At 45.1% G+C, this 12,256-nt stretch overlaps 1 protein-coding gene and 4 non-coding genes across 6 annotated transcripts; all 5 read left to right on the top strand.

Moving 5' to 3' along the window:
• Positions 1 to 2,729: 2,729 nt before the first annotated feature.
• On the top strand, positions 2,730 to 7,065 carry RPS12 (ribosomal protein S12). 2 transcript variants are annotated; one of them, XM_075414042.1, is made up of 6 exons: positions 2,730 to 2,781; positions 2,920 to 2,971; positions 3,282 to 3,398; positions 5,091 to 5,193; positions 6,115 to 6,216; positions 6,979 to 7,065. In XM_075414042.1, the coding sequence occupies exons 2-6, from the start codon at positions 2,958 to 2,960 to the stop codon at positions 7,039 to 7,041; spliced, it is 399 nt and encodes a 132-aa protein (XP_075270157.1). In that variant the 5' UTR covers positions 2,730 to 2,781; positions 2,920 to 2,957; the 3' UTR covers positions 7,042 to 7,065. The 2 variants fall into 2 exon arrangements, with proteins under 2 accessions (XP_075270157.1, XP_075270158.1); XM_075414043.1 differs by lacking the exon at positions 2,730 to 2,781.
• Positions 4,130 to 4,204, top strand: LOC142360678 (small nucleolar RNA SNORD101). The gene has a single exon (XR_012763288.1). It is a non-coding gene; the product is annotated as a small nucleolar RNA SNORD101 (small nucleolar RNA).
• LOC142360690 (small nucleolar RNA SNORD100) lies at positions 5,962 to 6,047 on the top strand. Its single transcript, XR_012763300.1, has one exon. It is a non-coding gene; the product is annotated as a small nucleolar RNA SNORD100 (small nucleolar RNA).
• LOC142360689 (small nucleolar RNA SNORA33) lies at positions 6,520 to 6,654 on the top strand. Its single transcript, XR_012763299.1, has one exon. It is a non-coding gene; the product is annotated as a small nucleolar RNA SNORA33 (small nucleolar RNA).
• A 341-nt stretch (positions 7,066 to 7,406) lies between the features above and the next one.
• LOC142360692 (small nucleolar RNA SNORD100) lies at positions 7,407 to 7,491 on the top strand. The gene has a single exon (XR_012763302.1). It is a non-coding gene; the product is annotated as a small nucleolar RNA SNORD100 (small nucleolar RNA).
• Positions 7,492 to 12,256: the final 4,765 nt, after the last annotated feature.

The raw sequence follows: 12,256 nt of genomic DNA, 5'->3' as shown, positions 1-12,256 counted from the left end.
TGGGTAAAAATAGCTTGCCCTCTACAAAAATCTTTATGATGAAAAACCTTTTTCTGGATTGTGTGACCAGGAAATTAGTAAGGTAATTGTTTAGGAAGAGTAGGGTGAAATGTGCACCAGTGTTAGTTGCAAGAAGGCTTCCAGCTGAGATAATTTGATAATTCTATTTTGTGCCATTAGAAATCTAATCATAGCACATGCCTGTGCTTTGTATTTCCAGAAACAGACATCAGAGGGAAATAAGTTTTGCGAGGATTGTTCAGAACCGAAATTCAGAACCGATTGTTCAGAGTCTAGCTGTGTCGTGGACCTCTCCTGGGAGTCTGTCTCATGCCTGACGCTTTCAGCTGCCTACCTGGCTGCCTCACCATACTGTGCCGCTGTCTGAACTACTCATTACTCAGTTCCTGAGTCTCCACAGTTTACAACATGGCACTGAAGCTATCAGTGGAGTCTGGCAATTTCAAGAAAAGATGGGTCGTGGTTGCCAGGGTGGGCACAGGGTGAAGGTAGAGGTTACCACAGCAAGAGACAAGAAATAGAGAAAGCAAAAAGGAGCAGGAAGAGGATGGCTGAGACAGTGAACCATTATATCCTCACTGCAGTACTGCTTTTCTGAAAAAGCCCCCAAGTTCAGTTGCCATTTTAATCATACAGGGAAAAAAGAGGAAAGCTGCCACCCTGGAAAGGGGGGACAGTCAGGAGGAGTCAAGGAATCGAATGCAGAGTACAGAGGGTAGCAGCTGTAACCAAAAGATTTTTAAATACATGCAGCAAGATGCTGAGTCCAAATGGATTGCCCAGAATAGCAGGCTAGCGAGAATCCAGGTTCTTGAATGCCATGTGACAGCCCCTTGTGGTTACTCTTCCTCTCCCCAAATCCAAGTTTATAGGCAGCGTGTTATAATACGAGCAAATTTTGAGAGGATCGAGTTCCTCTGCTGGGGCTGGCTGCTGGGTGAAACACCAAGCCAGCGCTCGCACTGACACCACCTCAGCCCTCGGGAGCCCAGGCAGGCTCTGGCACTGCACTGGGCAGCTCCTCTGCTTGTTACCCCGCTCCCCCACCCTCGAATGGGCTGGAAGTGCTCCTAGCACAGGACTGCAGACCGTGGCTGAAACGTGTCATGCCCCATGGCTGTATGCCAGCAATTAAACTGCAGGGCACTAAATGGACATCGTGACACCAGGACAAAATACAGAGTTCCAGAAACTAGCTACTCCTTGTAGGAAAGGTGGAGCAGGTGGAGTGGTGCGAACAGCCTGCAGAGCGCCCACGTGAACGCTAAGCTCACATTAACACACTGTGCGGCGGAGTGGACTTTCAAACAGGATCACACACTGCCATTAGTTATTACACACAAATACACACACCTGCTAGGCTGTACCAACATTTCAACACAGAGCTCAGTGCCAATGCAAGCCTCCCCTCTACACGTACGTGACTTTTATCTTAGAGCACCTTTTCTTGCAACTGTGTCAGCAAAACTGTTGGGCATGTTGTACTTTTAGAATGTTAATTATCATTTGGCTGTGATAATCACCCTTGCTGTTATGCAAATCTTTCAGATGTGCATACTTCCATCTGCTGGACAGAATATGTATTGCATTTATATGGTGATGCTGAGATGTCTGACAGTTGGCTAAGGACTTCTTGTTACCCTTTGATGACCTTGAGGGAGGTAATGGTTTATTGTTCCACTCCGTACAAAAACTCCTCTATAGATTAAGCATCTTTGGAGCTTTTTAAGGGGCACAAGAAGATAAAGTGGTAGGCGGGTACAGGGAAGGACGTTCTTCCAGGGGAGAGGGAAAGAAGGTGGGCATTATAGCTCCTGTGTGCGTGCTTTCTGGGGTCTGAGCAGTACGAAGCGAATTCTACATTCCCACTTCCTGGGGAGGAAGGAGGGGAGCAGTCACGGCCCAGCGTCCCACGGGAGCTGCTACATGAGAGTACCCATCTTGGGGTTGCAGCGGCTGCAGCCTGCTGGGGTACTGCAACCGAGGTAGCAGTTCAGAGCTTCAAGCAACCCACGGCAGCGGCTGGGGGTGGCCACATGCGCCCCGGAGGCTGTCACGCAGCGGGAGGAACGGGCAGCGGTGCTCCGGAGGGCTTAGCCCTTGGCGGCTCGGAGTGCCAGGAGCGCCGTGCCCCCAGACTCCGCTTCTGCCGCCACGGCTGCTTTTGGGAGGGCTCCGGTCAGCCTCTGCCCCCTCCAGACCTCTGTAACGGGAAGGGCACGTACCCTCCCCCAGCTGACACCGGCGCCGGCAGCCGCGGCCCCCGCCAGGCCTCACCGCAGGGCCGCGCCGGCCCGGCCGAGCCGTTTGCGCTTCCCCTCTCCGCCCCGCCGTGCCCTCGCCAGCCCCGGAGGGTCACCGTGCCGACGGCGTCTCCTCACGGCCCGCTGGAAGGCCGCGGGGGTCGAACCAAGGTTTGTTCCCCGTCTGCCTCCAGGCTGCCGGGTGCTAGGGCACGGCGCCATTTGAGGCCGGAGCGCTTCAGCAGCCACAGGTGCCCTGACTGCCCGAGGGAAGATAATGGGACACGGTCCAGGGGGGACCCTACCCCCGGGGGGGGCCTTAGCCGGATGCTGCGAGCCGAGCCGGGCCGGGCCGGGCCTGGCCTGCTCCGGCACCAAGGGAGGCCCGCGGCGGGCGAGGCGCCAGCTCAGGCAGCGCCGCAGACAGCTTCCGCGCCGGCGTGGGCTGGGGTCCTCGCGCGGTATAAGAGCTTGGGGCGGAAGTCCCGCCCCCTCTTTGGCTGGCGGTGGTGCCGGGGTGAGTAGCTGAGATGGCGGCCGGGCCCGGCGGGCTGAATCCCCGCGACCGGCACGGCATCGCGGCGGGAGCGGGCCAGGCGGGGGCCCCAGTGCGGCCGGCGCCGCTCACCGGGGTGGCCTGTGTCTGTATTTGCAGCAGGAACCCGGGCGGGGACAGCACCCACCGATAGCGCCATGGCCGAGGAAGGGTGAGCGCAGCGGCGGCAGGCGGGGGGGCGGCGGGCGGAGGGGCCGCGTCTCGCCTGAAGGCGCCGCCCCGCGCCGGGGCTGGGGGCTCCGGCCGCGCGGTCACCGGGGGCTGCCTGGGCGCGGGGAAGGGGGGGGCGGGGGCGCTTCGCCTCCCCTCGTCGTCGCTCTCGGCGTCTCCCTCCCGGGGCCTGCCTCGGCCCGGTTCCTCGGCTCGCCCGCCTGCCGAGGTGTTTAACGGGCGGGCAGCTTCTGCTCACGGCTGTGGGACGAGGGCGCGATGGGGGGCGGTGACGCCTGTCGTCTCTTTAGCATTACTGCTGGAGGTGTAATGGATGTTAACACCGCCCTGCAAGAAGTGCTGAAGACCGCGCTGATCCATGATGGCCTAGCTCGTGGTATTCGTGAAGCAGCCAAAGCCTTGGACAAGTAAGTGGTGTCCCCGTTTTGTCTGTGGTGGATAAATAGTAAAGCCAGGTGTGAGGCATGTCGTGATGGATGAGGTGTGTTGAACACATGCGCTGCTTGTGCTGCCCACGTGTTCCGTTGAAAGCTTGTGCAAGAACGTGTTTTTCTGCCAAGGATTTTTGGTTTTTTGCTATCTCTGTTTCAGGGTCTCTAATTGTGATCTTAAAATACAGATGCCAAGCTCTGTGACTCAAGAATAACACCATTTAGTGTATTAGGTGTTTTGGTGACCCCAGTGCCACTGAGCTTTCCTGTGGATTGGTTTTATGAAGGAAATGGAATGGCCTTTGTGGTACGTAGCTATGGAGATCTGGGGCTCAAGAACCTTATGTTTTAAGAAATGATAAGCTCACCTCAGAACTCTCTAAGAATTTTAGTTGGGAGGGTTAATATGTATGTCAGACATAACCTGGAAGAGTTGGTTTGGTTTTTATGAAGAAAAACTGAAATTCGTAGCTTGTCTTTTTTCTTAGCTTCATTTTTTGTTTTGTTGCAGCTGTAACTGCTTTGGTACAATATCAAGACTAAACTTGTCATATGTATGTGCCAACTGTGGTAATCAGTTACGGTTTCTTGGTAGGGTGAAGTACTATGTATGTGTGTAGATATACACATACTATACACACCTCTGTGTGTGTCTGTATAGGCACATACTGCTAGGAATGGACGGTGCTTAAGTGTAATGCTACAGTGTTTGCGTGATGACTTAACAGTTTGTCGGATACCCCTTCACTCGTCTCATGAGTGAGAACAGCAGTCTGACAAACCTGTATGCACAAAGCTCTGAGACAAGGTACCAAATAATGGACAGAAATATGGCTTAGGTCACTGGCACCTAGTTTGTAAGAGTTTTTCTGAGTTCATCTACAATTTCATATGCTGTGTGTTAAAACGATGATGTACATATAAGGTTTATATACTTTTGTGTGTGATGGTTCTTGCTTGGAAATGTTGCTGAAACATTCTGGAGAAACTGATGGAGGAGGCCGTAGAGAAAAATCACAATGTTTGCAGTGGTCAAATTACATGAGGTTAAGCATAGAAGACCTACACAGCTCTCTCTGTTGTCACGTATCCCTTTGGTACTCTTAGAATTGTACCACAGTATACAAAGAGCCTAATTAGAATTGGGACCCTGTCATAGCAGCTTCCTTCAAAGTAAGTAGAAAAGATTGTTCTGAAGAGCTTGTGACAACTTGACATGGAAATTCAAGCTTCTAATAATTTCAGTTCTAATGTTAAATTATTGTAATCTGAAGTGAACAAGAAAAAGCAACTTGTAGCTTGGTTGCTTGCCAACAGTGACACCAGTTCAGGACATGGTATTTATCCAGTCATTACACCTTTTTCCAATGGCTGAGAATTTATTTAGTGGGAGTTTTAGAAGCTTCCCAAACTGGAGTGAAATCTGATAATAAAGCTAATAATGCATGAGTAGTCTGTTAGATAGGTGAAGAACATTAGTAGTAGTAGTATATCTTAGCAAAAGTATATTTAGTATTTCAAAACCATATAGTGTCTCAAAAACAAAAACTAAACTTGCAAAGCGATTGTCTAAAAATGCATGTGCTGATTTTTAGTCTTTGCAGTTTTGATTATTAAAGTTTTAAGCAGCAACTGAGGTTATATTTGTCAATTTTCATTTTTTCGTAGACGCCAAGCCCATCTTTGTGTTCTGGCTTCAAATTGTGATGAACCCACGTATGTAAAGTTAGTTGAAGCACTTTGCGCAGAACATCAGATCAACTTAATAAAGGTGAGTGTCAGAACTTCAGGCACAAGTTTGGAACAGCTGTCCTGCTTGCAATATGTGCTGCTTGTTCCAGCATACAGAGACCTGAACCTGTGTGGACCTGTGTAATACTGCTGTTAATTCTGTGTATGGCTGATGTAAGCAAAATTTATCTTTGCAGTAGAGATTGTTTTAGGTCTGTGCCGAGTTTCAGCATCCATGCAAGGACAGGAATGACTCTCACACACATTGATGCAATGCACAGTTGATTCCCTTTATTGCTCCGCTTGCGTGGTTATATACATTTTTCATATCTGTACACACGATCACGCTTATTCAGATAGGCTACAGACATAAATTACGCGCTGTTCACGCACCCCATATTCCCTTATGATTGGTAACTATGCACTAACGCCAATAGCAACAGGCTGCCTCCACGTCCTTGAACACATCTTGTTTTTGCTAACCCACATCATGTGCACTATCAGAACTTTCTCAATGGCTAGTCTTAGCTGTCCTTTCCAGTAGCCTGTTCAGTTATGCTAACTGTTTTGCTTAAGCGGCCTAGTCATGCTAACTCTCAAGCTACATCAACCCCAACAGGTCTGTGTGACCGTCATAAGCAGTAGAAGAACTGGATGTAAATGGCAAAGCATGTGTATCGGGTGTTTTACAGAGCTGAAATGCATTTTTGTGTCCTGTATAACAAGAAATAGAATTAATGCTGCAAGTGATTATAGAGCATGGGTGGTGTCTTAACGTGACTTTTTCTTCAACTTAAAATACTTGAGAGCTGTACAATGATGATACTTTGGCTCCCTCTACTGAAACTTGTGAGGAAAGAGCCTTCCGTTACCCAATACTTCTGAGAGTACAGCGGCTTTTTTGCTAAACCCAGTTATGTTAGAGATGGCCCGTTCTAACGGGATGCAATGTTTTACACAGGTTGATGACAACAAGAAACTGGGTGAATGGGTAGGTCTCTGCAAGATCGACAGAGAAGGAAAACCTCGCAAAGTAGTGGGCTGCAGTTGTGTGGTTGTCAAAGTAAGGTGATGACAATTCTGGCTTATTTCTTGACTTCTGAAAATAAGCAGTAAAGATAAGGATGCTTTTAGATAAGGGACTATTAAATAAAGCTCTTAGATTTTTTTTTTTTTTTAAACAGTAGTTGTTTTCTGTTGTTGATAGTGAAAGTAAACTGTTTCCCTGTTCTATATTCCATTTCATGCTTATTGAAAATACTCTTATCTATGTTGTGAGCTAAGGGTTGTATCCTAAAAGTATCTATGCCCACTTGCAGCAGGCATTAAAGGAAAGGCCTTTTCACTAGAAGAGATTAGAAAAGAAATGCCAGTTAAATGTGTCTGCTCAACTTGAAAATGTTTTGCAGATCATGTTTTAAAATAAGGCTGGTAAAGTAAAGCCACAGTACGAGCCTTGAAGACATTGTTGTCTCTGAGGTCCCAAGAGATGGCTACATATTAACAATAAAGACTAATGCCTTCCACAGGTGTTTTCGTACTGTTTTTACTGTCGCATACTTTACTTGGCTTTTTTCATGCAGGAATGAAGAATTTGTTTGAATCCGTACCAATGGGTGTTACACTTGAATGAAATAGAATAGTCCTTTAATAGAATATTCATTTATTAGAGAACAATGGGAAATTAGCTGGCAAATTGCTTGAGGTTGGGGATATTTGTGAATGCCTTGAGAAAAAGCGTCAGAATCTCAGTTGTCCTTTTAAAAACAGGTTGTCAAATCTTGAATGGGTCTGTATGTTACTAATGGGTTCACTTGTGTTACAGGACTATGGCAAGGAATCTCAGGCCAAAGATGTCATCGAAGAGTACTTCAAGTGCAAGAAATGAACGGAAAATAAATTTTGAACCTGACACATGTGTGTGTGATTAATGGGTGGGTATCTGTGGAAGAGTTCTTTGAGTTGCAAAGGGTGATGTCAGAAGGTGAAAGGGCTTTGCAGGTCTTCATGTAGTTTAATTAGTACATTAACTCTGTCAGCTTGCTAAAAAGATATTGGTAATCCCTGCCGTATGTTTTCTAGGGTGCTTCTGTTCACCATTCCTACCCCAGAAGTTACCAAATTGCAGAACTTTGCACAGCTGCTCAGTTGCAAAAATGCTGACAGTTGATTACTACCTTTGCTTGGCAGTGCTTAGGCCTGTGCTTCTGCAGGGATGCTGAATAACTTGTTAGGGAAAGTCTGAACTACTGCTGCATCTGTGATGAAAATTTGGCTCCCTCTGCTGAAACAAATGAGGAGAACGGCCTTAACCGTTACCCAAATCTTCTGAGATGCTGCAGGAATTTTTTAAATGCTGCCTTAATTTATTCAGGGATCTTGGCACAAGGTGTGTTTTCTTGGGTTTTCCCCCCTTCACTCAGTTCTGAAGCAAATTGTGGGTAGAATTAGCTTCTTGTAAGTAGTGTTTCCATGTACCAGATCCAATTCTGTAGTTGTTAGTAGTCAAAGGAGCCAAGCAGTTGAGATGTCACTGCTCAAACAAGGGAGTGTTGAACTCTGGCTTGCCCACTATCTTTGTTTCCCTACTGGTTGGATAAAGTGCAGTGCAGTATTTGTGGTTTTGTGGGTGGGTGTTTTTTTTTTTTGCTTTTTGGCAACAAAGTGAGATTGGGACTGGAATTCAAAATTACTTTTCTCTCTCCTGCAAGTTGTTTTATGTCTTACATTTTCTGTGGAGCAGCTGCAAACGGAGTCATAAGGAATTGCTCCTTTATGCTGATCGGGAAGATACAAACGTGAGCATGTGGGGCTGGGCAGCTGTAGACTGAGAAGACAGGAGCGTGTATCTCATTTTGTTTCTCAGGGTCTTGAGTTTGAATTTTCATTATAGTTTGTAACCCCTTTTTTGACATCCCCAGTCATTCAGGTAGTGTCAAGGTGCAGGCATCTTCTCCAGAGGCTGGGCTGAGGTGCACTTAGAGCTCTTATTTAAGCTCTTGAAGTGTCTCGATTTTTGCCCTGTCAAAGCTTTCTGGTAGCTAGATCTGGGTGACTTGCATTTTGAGAAGTTCCTGCAGTAGCCTTTTCAGGATACTTAAATGATGGAGTCACCTGTTACAAGTATGGTTAAAAACAAGAAATGTATCCTTGTGCTGAATTTGCATATGTTCAGTCTTGTCTGAATTTCTCAGTAAAGGAGTTTAAACAGTAGCTTTTAACATCCTGGTTAATGTCAGGCTAGTGCCGCATACAGAGGGAAGTTCTTAGCACAAATATGAAAGTTACCGTTTTCCATTTGAAGGTTGTTGTATATAGTTGAAATTACGGAAATTCACTCCTATAGATAAGAGCCTTTGAAGATCATATTTTGTTAAATTACTGGTGGCTTGTAAACACTGAGAACAGAAATAATTTGTAAGAGTAGTCGTTTTTAAATGAAGTTGAAAGACACTTGAGAAAGTGTCAGTTGAGCTTGGCTAATAATGTTGAGTATCTGACTATAGAGAAGTACATGAAAGCACACTTCATCTTTTGTCCTCTTAAGCTGCATCTTCCAAGATTTTAGGATAAAATACACATGCTATTTGTTATTTGTATTTTTATAATGTTTGAAGCTACATTCTAGCGAAAGAATTGTCTGAGATGGTGGTAGTGTTGGCAGTCTTAACAGGATTTATGGTTTGCTTTTCCTTGGCTAGCTGTTCTGCACAAAGGGAATTGGGATCCAAAACTAGAGCTCAGTACCTGGATTTAGTGGCCTGGTGTGTTGCTGAGGTTGAAAATTGTTTCTTAATTGAGCGTGGTCCTGTACCAGGACATTTTTTTACCTGCTAGGAGTAGTAAAGTCATCTGAATTCCCTGAATCTCTGGACACAAAACAACAAGCGGGCAATCCAATAAGCTCCTCCATGGTAGTGGATTTAGATTTTAAAAAATACTAAATCCATACATATACATTCTCAAATTTGATTAAATCTTTGCTAAGCCTGTGCAAGCAAACCGAGCTTTTCTAGGTGTTTGACTTTTTGGCTAAAATACAGCTTTTCATTTTGTTGGTTTTTAACAAAATGACCCAGGAGAATGGAGAAGAGCACAGTCCCTCGTTCAGATACACTGACTGTGAAGGGAGTTCAGGCATGCGAATCATGTGTAGACACTTGCTTTCTGGATGCATATGATTATGTGAAGTTAGCCTGCTTAAGGTTCTAGGGCTGTTTGATAAAATTTTGGTTGCTTTAGCATGGGCAAGCAGTAGATCTTAAATATTTTTTTTAAACTGGATTTGTCCTTCTAAGTGAAACGATTTAGCTTGAGACCAGCTTGGCATGGAAAATTCCTGCTGGTACAACTTTCTCATAAATCTGCTAATGGTATCGTTGTGAAGTGAAACACCGATACCAACTCATACTGAACTCTGAGGGGACTACTTTCTAATTTGCTGTTGGAGAGAGAAAATAGGATATCGGTGAAGGAAGGAAGAAATGTTCATGTCCGGGTGAGTTGTAATTCTGAGATGATGATCTTGAAGTGAAAGGGAAAGGAACTATCACTGAAAAGAAGTAATCGTGAAGTTGATAACCTGTTGCTGTAATAAAATTCTGAAGAAGTTATCTGGCTGTTACTACTTTACCTCCACAGAGGATGTGGAAGGCTGTTCATCTTGTGTATTTAATATTGGAAGTTGTTCCACTTTGCACTTCCCACAATATTTATGGAGAATGGTGAGTCAAAGTCATAGGCTGCGCTGTGGTAACATCACTGGATTTCCTGTCCAGCTGTAGCACTGTAGAGAAATAGGATGTGCTGGGTAGAGGAAAAGATGTTCTCTGAGCATTTGCAACCTGCAAGAAGGTTGCAGTAAGATAACATTATTTTGGCTAGGCTGGAAGTACGACGGCACCAGTTTCAGATACACACTAAAGGTAGGTGAGATGTCTGTTTTCATGGATTAGGAGTTTGTTTACTGACAGAAGCAGTGAAATTCTTTATAATCACAGAACGGTAGGGGTTGGAAGGGACCTCTGTGGGTCATCTAGTCCAACCCCCCTGCCAAAGAAGGGTCACCTACAGCAGGCTGCAGAGGACCTTGTCCAGGCGGGTCTTGAATAAGGAGACTCCACCTCCCTGGGCAGCCTATTCCAGTGCTCCGTCACCCTCAGAGGGAAGAAGTTCTTCCTCATGTTCAGACGGAACTTCCTGTGCTTCAGTTTGTGCCCATTGCCCCTTGTCCTGTCACTGGGCACCACTGAAAAGAAAATGAGTTCTTTTATTTTTGGGGTTTTTTTTAAAGCCATAGATGAGGAAGATGCACACTGAATCTATAGTTGTATGAAACTTAAATTGTTAACACATTGTGAATTTATGTTTAGTCAAGTTATTAGTCTTGTAAATAGGTCCTTAAGGAGTTAAACATATTAAGCCTGCAAGCAATTTGAGAAGAGTCCAGCACACTCCAGCTATTCAACTTTGCAAAATGTTCTGCTTCACTGAACACAATTTAGCTGTTTATTTTCAATGTAAGAAAAATAACATCTTCATTATCAAAGTGGCTTCTGTGTTTCATTTATACCATGGGATATCGGAATTGCCTCTTCAGCAGCGGCTGGGTTATGCATTTCTTAATCACTATGAAGTACGATCAGTTAACTCTTGGGAAAAGGGGTTCGAGTAAGGAGAGCTGTAGTCCAGAAAAGACTGTTAGGCTGCCTTTCTTGCAATAATGGCACGATACCTCAATATAACTTGAGGGCTATGATTTATTTAAAATAAGTCACTTGATCATTTTACATAGCAATGAATGCTAATACTAGGGAATGACAGCTCTCTTCGTGCCAAGGCTTTTTCATTGGAACAGAACCAACGCTTCCTAAATATTTTTGCCAGAATGAATTGGGTTGAGATCTTAAATTTTCTGATGAAAATGCTTGGGTATGAAGTTAGGGTTTTTCCTATAAAACTGTGTTTCCTAGATGTCACCTTAGAACCTATGCAGGGTCAGCACTGGAGAACTGATTAATACTTAATTTACTAACACATTTTACTTAAGACTATTCCTAGTGTTTGATTTCTTTTCAAAAATTTCCTAAGAAGTAAATTCTACCCAAACTTTCTTGCTCACCATGTTTTTTAAAAGTTAATTATTTATTCAGATTGGCTGAGGAAGACAAGTGATTGCTGGTCCTTTGTACTGAAAGACTTAACATGTGCTTCTGAGACCTCTGCTTTGTAGACTGAAGAGATGTGGTTTCTTCACACTTTTCTTGATAGGTGGTAATTTTGTTTTGTCGTAGAAGATGCATTGATGCATCCAGGATTTCAGATAAGGCTTCAGAGTAGACTTTGGATTACTTGTTAGATTACAGCCATCTGTAGTCATCACCCTAAAGGTACCTGTGGCCTCTCCCCTGAAGGGATGCAATGAGACACTGTTAAACAGAAGACTGGGAAGTTACAGCTTGGGAGTTACAGCTCCAGAACTGACCCTGACTTTCCCGTCTGTTGCTGAGCATATTTAATGTCCCTTGCAGGTCTTCCTTGTGAAACTGGGATAATGCAGCATGGTTCCCTCAGCAATGCATGTTTTGTAGCTTTTGGTGCACAGAATGAATTTTTGGAGTAAAATACCAAATTTTAGTGGTTTTGCATGGATTGGTAGTCCCTTCCAGGCCTAAATTTTTATGTTTCCATGTGAAGTAGGAAGCTAACAAAGTGCTTTGAAGAAATGTAGGTAAGTCATTGTGAAGGTGCCAAGTACAGACTTGCAGACAGTACTGGAAGAACATCCTATGTGAGATTTAAAATAAAAAGATACCTTGAGAACAGTTCAGCTTATTTTGTTTTGGAACCACCTGCGCGTCTTTCTGGCCGGTACTGCTGTTCTGTGTCGTGTGCATTTTGCTGTAGGTTGTAGAAGCTTGGGCATCTGGGCGACACCACCACCACATATTTGCACAGCTCCTACCCTCACAGAGTGGTGTCCCTGCCTGGCTCCCATAGGGGAGCTGGTTGTACCTGCCCTCCACGCCTTCCCACGACTGTGCCTGTTTTAATGTTTCAGTCCTTTGGAATCTGGGATAATGGCAGTGCTACTCCATGCATAC

Source organism: Opisthocomus hoazin, chromosome 2 (genome assembly GCF_030867145.1).
Source record: "Opisthocomus hoazin isolate bOpiHoa1 chromosome 2, bOpiHoa1.hap1, whole genome shotgun sequence".
In the NCBI taxonomy this organism is placed as follows: Eukaryota; Metazoa; Chordata; class Aves; order Opisthocomiformes; family Opisthocomidae; genus Opisthocomus; species Opisthocomus hoazin.
Note: the sequence above shows the minus strand (reverse complement) of the source record. Positions and strands in the feature narration are given on the sequence as shown.